Genomic DNA, 8,622 nt, shown 5'->3' with positions numbered 1-8,622 from the left:
TTTTGATAACAACATCATATTGTTAACCACATTCTTCTTCCATTAAACTATCAATTTGAAAATTGAGAAAAAGTTATATTTTAATAGAAATTTAGACGGATAATAGGCTACATAAACATCTTAATAAAATATGATACCAGAACAGAAATTATAAACCCACAAAACAGTGGGGACAATGACGTGCCAAAATATAAAATGACTGAATAGCCCTATTATGGTAGCAGAACAGAGATTATAAGGCCACATAATAGTGAGGTCATAGACGTGCTAAAATATAAAATATCTCGATAGCCCTAGATTCATGTGCAGCAGACACACCAGACAGCTACAAAAGCATGTGGAAAATATAGAGAACTCACCAACACGGAGTTTGATTTGTCCTTTTTGGCAGAGTAGATTCGGTGTTGACAATATTTTTCTACCTTTTAATCAAAACCCAAATTCGCCGTCAGCAGCCTGCGGTGCACATAACTTTTCTTAATCTCCTGCGACCGTCTACAATTTTCTTTCATTATCTTAAAATATTTTATACTAGAAGAGAGTACAGCTTGTCCAACTCTACTAAATTTTCGAAGTATGTCGAATTAAAATTCTCGGTCTGCAAGAATTCCTGTTCGAGTAAATTGCAAGAGGAAGATGATTGCTTTTCGTGCAATATTTCACTTTCACTTGGGGAAACGGTAGGAGACTGACGATTAACTCTGTTTGTTTGAAGGCCTTGAACATACTCCAATCGATCGTACCGATAATCCCCCGTACAATCCTCCAACAATAATTGGCACCATGATTTGGAGGCTTCTATTTCACCAACATGATCATCTGCTGCTTTCATGTCCTCTTCTTCTTCTGGATTAATACCATCATGGGTATCTGGTAGATGGTCATAATTATAACCATTAACATTCTCTACGTCTACTACTTCCTTTTCCCTGTATCTCACTGACCTTGTTTTCAGGGCTGTATTTTGAGGCAGGCCATCATATATATTTTCGACATCTTTCTCATTATAATTACTGGAGTCAAAAGGCATATCCATTCTCTTGAAGGGCTTATGGAGGTTGGGTTCTAATTCACCCATTTGTAACCTCTTTCTCAAGTGGGTGTTCCAGTAATTCTTTATTTCATTATCCGTTCGACCAGGAAGTCGCCCTGCTATCAATGACCATCTGCACATGTGATCACATTATATTCCATACTTATTTCACCTTACTATCTCTCCATGTGTATATATATGAGGATTATGAAATCATTGTAATAACTTTTGATTGAATACACTGAGCTTTATACCAAATTAGCAAAAACTTGTTAGATACTTATTCCAGAGAGATTATTGCTGACTCACATACCGATTACCAAGAAGACGATGTAATCTGATGAGGAGCTCCTCTTCGTCCGGCGAAATATTTTCCCTCTTAATATCTGGACTAAGATAGTTCAACCAACGGAATCTACAACTCTTGGCGCATCGTTTTAGGCCTACAAAACCAAGTTGTTCGGCTTAATATAATTTTACACTTAACTTCTCATGATAAACACAGTTATTTTCATTCAAATTCAAGGACCACTCATCATTAGACATGCACAAACAAAGAATACAAGGACTGTGAAGATTATTATAAGCTATATTCACCCGATTTCTTTGCAATAGATTTCCACGGACCAACTCCATGAATTTTAATGCAATCATTCAAAATCTTATCCTCGCTAGGAGTCCAAGCCCCGCTTTTGAGACGCTCACCATCGGATTTTGCACCGAAGCAACTGCGAGATCTACCCATGATGTATGATCTGATCTATCCAACAGACTCTCAACCAACAGCTTCTATATAATCTCTCAGTGGCCGGTCCTCCTCTGTTCATCTCCCTTTGCAGGATAACAGTTTTGGCGAGAATAAGATAAATAAATAAAGACAGTCTTCTGCAGCCCGTGATGGACTTTGTAACAATTTTCCTCGTGACGAGGACCACTTATGGGATAGAGGAGAATCCGAGTGCAATCTGCAATGCTCTCAACTCGTCTCAACGTAGATTTTTTTATTTTTTAAATCCGAGAAAGACGGCTTTCGAATCATATTTTGTGTGTTTTATTATGCAAGGTCGAGCGGTGGCAAAATCAGGCTGTCCATGTTTGTTTTGTTAAGTTAAATCTAAACCACTACATTCGTCCTTAGACGGGCCAGTGGCCACTATCTGATGATAGTGACGAAAGGCCGAAGGCCTCTGGCATTTGTGAAGTTAGGATCAGAATGACAACTTTATTAAACATGAGTGCAAATCTTTTGTACCATAAATAGACGTTTTGCAATTTTTGCACTTTTATTAAACAACATGTGCGAAGGCGGCGTAGTAGCTTTCTTTACCGGTCACAACGGTCATTCTTCAGGAATGGAAGCTGAACGAGTGAATTGTCAATCAAATATATTAAAATATATGATTATTTTCTAACTAGAGTGTGTTTAAGAGGTAGTCAGTTTTAATGTTGATGAAAAAGCAATTCACCTAATTTTGGGTTGGGTGGTAATGAAATATTTTTATTTTGTTGGGTTCATTCTCAACTTCTCCGTATGAAATTGAATTAATTTCCCTTCATGAAATTAAATCAGTGAATTATATTAAAAGTTAGCTTAGTCAATTTATTGACACTGTATCCACAAATATATTTAAATATTAATTATAATAACTGTAAACAACTTTAAATTATAAAAACATGTAAAAGAATTTGTAAAGTTAGCTTAGTCAATTTATTGACACTGTATCCACAAATATATTTAAATATTAATTATAATACCTGTAAACAACTTTAAATTATAAAAATATGTAAAAGAATTTGTAGTTTTATTTTGAAATTTTTATTCTCAATTTTTTTTAGAAAATTAATTTTCATTTATATAATTAAATCATTGATTTATATTAAAAGCTGGTGAGGTCAATTTATTTACACCTTGTTCACGAATACACTTAAAATATTAATTATAATAAATATAAGTATTATATTTATTAATTATAATAATAGGTAAAAAAACACTGTAGTATTGTTTACATGTATGTAATAAGTTTATAAAGATATAAAGCATAAAGATAAAATTTATTCAATTTATGTTATTATAAAGTAATAGAATGAGAAGTTAACACTCTCTTAATTAGGGTTTTATAGTTTATTATATGAATTAAAGTGAGAAATTAAGTGTTTACTTGTCTTTTTTTGTTTTCCATTGAAGGTGAATGGGTGTATTGTGAAAAGTTTTATTGCAATAGGTTTATTGTTAAAGTATTTCTTGCTATAGCTTTCTCTTTTATTTGTTTACAAAATTGAGTTAGTCAGCTTAATTCTCTAAGGTTAAAAATAAATAAAAATGAAGAAACTTCCTTGAATGAACTTGTGCAAAATGCTCCTCCTGGTTGCAAAACAATTTTTTATCCAGTGACCAATATAATGCACTAAAACACTCTTAATTACGTTGTAAGGGATTTCCATAGGAAAAAGACTTCCCTCTCTCTGTGTTTCTGTCATAACCTTGTGCAGTTGGATTCGATGTTAGAAGATTAAAAAATATTCACCCATTCGATGAAAGTAGTTAGAAATATTCGGTTGCAAATTCAGTTATAGAAACACCCTATTCACTGATCCATCATCCATTTGAGCACGAAACTGTTTGAGCACGAAACATTTGTTATGCTAAAGGATGTGCAGGAAATTCTCGCCGCGCTTGCCCAAGAAATGCTCTACACCAGAGTTCCTCGTCATGATGTCTGAGGCGACACACACAAATTTTTGGGCACAAATTTCATTTTCACTGGTTTTTGTACTAGAGTCTCCTCAAGCTCCTCGTTAATTTATTATTATGACCATTGCAAATTTCATCTAACTGGTTCGATCACTGTGTGGAATGTTAATTTGATTTAGATACTATTCTTGGTGACACCACAAGAAGGATAGGTGAATTTCACCATTTCAATGAGAACTCACCCTTACCGAGGAAATCCTTTGCAATAGAATCCCTTGCCATAAGTTCTGTGGTGACACGGGGTAAATTTTTGGGTACGGTTTTCATTTTCACTGGTGGGTTTATTTGAGTTTCGTAAAGCTCCTCGTTAATTGATTATTGTAACCATTTAAATTTGTTCGAGATTAAAAATTGCAAATATAAACTTAGAAACCGAACTCCTTTCTAATTAATGGTGGGATGGTTATTGTCACGCTCCTACACCTGCGGTAGTCTTTCAACTGCTCTTAGCGAGGTGCGGCATCACCGAACACTTTCTTTTCACCAATACTTATGTTCATGGACTACACCTAACCACTTACTCCTACTTAGTTTGTGTTTCGCAACCAAGTATTATTATGCTATCCTTTATACCAATGAACACCCATACACATTCATTATCAACAACAATTATAAATGATGAACACAATTGCACAGTATAACGGGATGGGCAACTCCCTGAACAATGAGTCTACCCGATAATATATTATACAACAGTTTACAAAGCTTTACAAGTATACTTGGGAACCCCAAGTTTCATACTTAGCCAAATTTACAATCCAAGGAAAAACTCGGTTGCCTAGCCCGTCAGCGCCTCTGCACGGTCATCGCACGACTCACCAACACTTCGTTCACCTTGTCACACACGGGCACCTCTACCTGAGACACACCTCCGTTCACAATCTCAACACTTCACCAAGTCACCATGCACACTTGCACGCCGGGCGGGCGCTCACCCGAGTCGCCAAGACACCCACACCAAGTCGTCACACAAACCAGGCGCCACACACCCGTGCACGCCTCAATCGTCCGTCATGCGCCGCACACCCGTGCACGCCCTCACCCAACCACTGGGCACTCCTTCACCCACAACCGAGTCCAACGCCTTTTCCTCCGTGCGACTAGCCCAAGAATGGGCGCATCAAACCTGCGCCTTCCTCCCTTAGCTTTGCGCACTAAAACTGTGCCTAACTCCTCTTGAGCGAAGATTTCAAGTGTTTGAGCGATGATCGATTGATGATTTGAATGCCATCCAATGCACTTCTATTTATACCAAGTGCAGGGCGTAGTCTAGCTGCCCAGCCGACTCGCCCAAAGCCCCTTGCTCCATCGCAAATGCTTCACTTTACCATGTCGGCTCCTCATAAATGTAGGTCAGCCTCCATACAAGTCTAAGTCATGCTCCCATGCATATAACATGCTCGCCCATCCTCCATACATGCGCATATTGTCATATCGCACGCTTGAACGAGCTTGCACTTTACTCCAACCGCAGTTGCACTTCGCCAAATGCTCGCCCATTTAGCTCTACCCACGCGCACGCACATCCGCCCACATGCCTAGGAACTGCAGGTCATTACATCCTCCTCCACCTGAGGTCATTGTCGTCCTCGAAAACATACCATCCTGGTAGCCATCCACCAAGATCAACAATGTCTGTCTCATCCATGATGTCAACTCCTCCACATACTGCAACATCCCTGCAACATATGTAGAACCACCGTCTCCATCATGTTTCATCCCGACAACCAGATGTCACCAAGGTCACCATACCAAGGTATACACCTCATCGGTATGTCATACATCGGAAATCATCTCAATCCACTATCATCAACCACCATGTCACAATCTCCACATGTTGCTCTCCATCGTGGAAGGCTGGCCCCTCCACCTCAAGCTACATGCTTCCTGCAACCTCTCGTGTCAACCTTGTCATGTGTCGTCCTCATGTGAACTGCTGCCATGATACTCCAACACAATGCTAACACATCTCTATACACTTCACGACTCCATGTCTGAACTAGTTGGGTAGCTAATCCAACTATCACGTTTAAACCATGAGAGTGAACATCCTCATGCCACCATCAGTTGTTTCTCTAAACATCCCGTCACATCATCAACTCGATCAAGAATCCATCTCCATACAAGTGTAAGCCATGCTGAGGTCCATGAAGTAGCCCTCATCTCATCTGCAACATGCTATCCATGATGTTTGGTGCCAATGTGCTGCATGAAATCAGCCACATCTACCCTAACATCATCATCCATATGTGTATCTCCTCAATATGAAGAGACCATCTCATCAAACTCCGACTCTTGACGTGCCACATCCAGGTCCATGAAGTAACATCCATCATATCTGCAATATGCCATCCCTCAAGTCTGCCATAGAAACAAGTATACACCTGTCTCATCTATCCATATGTTGCCCAAGATCATAGATCAATCAGCTCCCATGTGTCAAAAGTGGTTAAGTCTCGGCTCAACCCATGCCCAAGCGTTGCCACCAAGGCATCATCATTGTTGTAACTCCATCACTCCAAAGTGTCTCATATCGATCGTCCACATCAAGTCACTCTTTCAAGCCATTCCCATACATGTACTTGAAAGTATGCACCCCATCCTACATCAAAGTCTATGACCTTAGCTCCTCAATGCATCAGATCCTACAAACCCACCATATATGAAGTCCCTAAAAGTCACAACCTCATGTCATCATAAGCTCCATGAGTCATCTCCAACCAACATCTCAGCAAGCATACAAGTCTCAGCCCAAAGGTCTCTGCAAGATGCCTCATCTCTCCATGTAGTAGGAATGTTGCATAGTCTACTCACAAGTCCATCCAACTCCATGGCCTTGTTGTACAAGAGTGCACAACCTCTCCATCGGCTCATAAATAATAAATCTCCATGTCACACTAGCAAATCCACCTGCACAACATCCCTCCCTTGGCACTCCTCATTGGATGCCCATAAGTGACACCTCTACAAGTGCTCCCGCACAATGTCCCTGCATAAGACTTCCATGCTCCATGTCTCCAACCTGATGTCCATGACTAAGTTACCCATGTAGTCCAACCAAGTAGACCCATCACAACAATCGGTCATCTTCATCCAAGCTGCAATCTTCAGTCTAATGAACTCGGTCACCCAACCATATCATCATCCTCACGAGTCCCTTCCATCATAGCTCCCCCACTGAAGGTCCCACCAAGACTTGCTCTTGGTCTCGGCCATGAGAAGTCCACCCAAGCATCATCGTACCTCAAATTTGTGCCCTTCAATCTGTGCATGAGTCATGATGGACACTTAGCTAATTCTCCATGTGGCTAAAGCATGACCCAATCCTCTGCAACGATCATCATGTTCCTCCCTTGTCAAGGGCCTTTGTACCTTCTAACATAAGGTCACAAACAACCCCAACAAGTCCTGCAACAATCAACAATCCTTGCTCCTCCATACAAGGTTTCACCGTAGTCATCCATGGTAAGATTCTCCCTAGCATCGGCAAACTGACTTTGCCCTTCCCTTCATACGGTCCATCTAAAAAATGCTCAAGTGAAACACAAGCATCAAATATACTTGCATCATCATCATGAGGCTCCTCCATATGAGTATCCTCACCCATCCATGTCTGCAAACTGCACGATCCTGGTCCAACTTGATCAATCTCAAGTTCATCCTCCATCGTTGTCATATCTGCAACATCCTCAATCATCACGGCTTCCTCTTCCTTGTTAGCACAATTTGCAACTTCATCTTGCTCCATTGTCCAACCAAGTTGAAGAAGTTCCTCTTCAACATTCCTTTCCAAGACTTCAAGCTTCTCTCGAATCTGGGGGTTCTCTTCTTTCATCCGCTTCAACCTGTATAAGGTAAGCAAGAGCTTCCCTTTGCACTCTTCCAAACCTGCCATGCCTTGTCGTTCAACTTGGCCCAAGCATGAAGCTTCACCTATGCTAAACTTGTTTCACCATTCCCCTGAATCACCCTGATGTTCCACCTATCACCTGCAAAACTTGAGCTCCCTGCCAAGTCTTCAGTCTTTGTAGAATCAGCTCCTTGATTCAGTCCACCAGCACCAGCCCCCAGCACTAGCTCTAATACCACCTATCACGCCCCTACACCTGCGGTAGTCTTTCAACCGCTCTTAGCGAGGTGCGGCACCACCGAACACTTTCTTTTCACTAATACTTATGTTCGTGGACTACGCCTAACCACTTACTCCTACTTAGTTTGTGTTTCACAACCAAGTATTATTATGTTATCCTTTATACCAATGAACACCCATACACATTCATTATCAAGAGCAATTATAAATGATGAACACAATTGCACAGTATAAAGGGAGGGGCAACTCCCTGAACAATGAGTCTGCCTGATAATATATTATACAACAGTTTATAAAGCTTTACAAGTATACTTGGGAACCCCAAGTTTCATACTTAGCCAAATTTACAATCCAAGGCAAAACTCGGGATCCTAGCTCATTGGCACCTCCGCATGGTCGCCGCACGACTCACCAACGCTTCGTTCACCTTGTCACACGATCGTGTTGTTTGCCCAACTTGCGCGCACCTCCAAGTCGCCACACACGGGCACCTCTACCTGAGACACACCTCCGTTCACAATCTCAACACTTCACCAAGTCACCATGCACACTTGCACGCCGGGCGGGCGCTCACCCGAGTCGCCAAGACACCCACACCAAGTCGTCACACAAACCAGGCGCCACACACCTGTGCACACCTCAATCGTCCGTCATGCGTCGCACACCCGTGCACGCCCTCACCCAACCACTGGGCACTCCTTCACCCACAACCGAGTCCAATGCCTTTTCCTCCATGCGACTAGCCCA

At 41.1% G+C, this 8,622-nt stretch overlaps 1 protein-coding gene across 1 annotated transcript; it reads right to left on the bottom strand.

The window, feature by feature from the left end:
- Window positions 1-238: 238 nt before the first annotated feature.
- Window positions 239-1,879, bottom strand: LOC149256520 (uncharacterized). The gene is made up of 3 exons (XM_089457450.1): window positions 1,631-1,879; window positions 1,347-1,476; window positions 239-1,166 (listed from the first exon to the last, which is right to left on the bottom strand). Exons 1-3 carry the CDS (start codon window positions 1,776-1,778, stop codon window positions 527-529), a joined length of 918 nt encoding a protein of 305 aa, XP_089313576.1. The 5' UTR covers window positions 1,779-1,879; the 3' UTR covers window positions 239-526.
- Window positions 1,880-8,622: the final 6,743 nt, after the last annotated feature.

The sequence above is a fragment of the Pinus tabuliformis genome, chromosome 7 (genome assembly GCF_031772625.1).
Source record: "Pinus tabuliformis cultivar Carrire ecotype Pingquan chromosome 7, CPIR1, whole genome shotgun sequence".
Taxonomy (NCBI): Eukaryota; Viridiplantae; Streptophyta; class Pinopsida; order Pinales; family Pinaceae; genus Pinus; species Pinus tabuliformis.
Note: the sequence above shows the minus strand (reverse complement) of the source record. Positions and strands in the feature narration are given on the sequence as shown.

Coding starts and splice junctions, on each gene's coding strand:
- LOC149256520 (XM_089457450.1), bottom strand. CDS start 1,778: ATGGGTAGATCTCGCAGTTGCTTCGGTGCAAAATCCGATGGTGAGCGT. Junction 1,477..1,630: donor ATCTATTGCAAAGAAATCGG/GTGAATATAGCT, acceptor TTGGTTTTGTAG/GCCTAAAACGATGCGCCAAG. Junction 1,167..1,346: donor CATCGTCTTCTTGGTAATCG/GTATGTGAGTCA, acceptor TCACATGTGCAG/ATGGTCATTGATAGCAGGGC.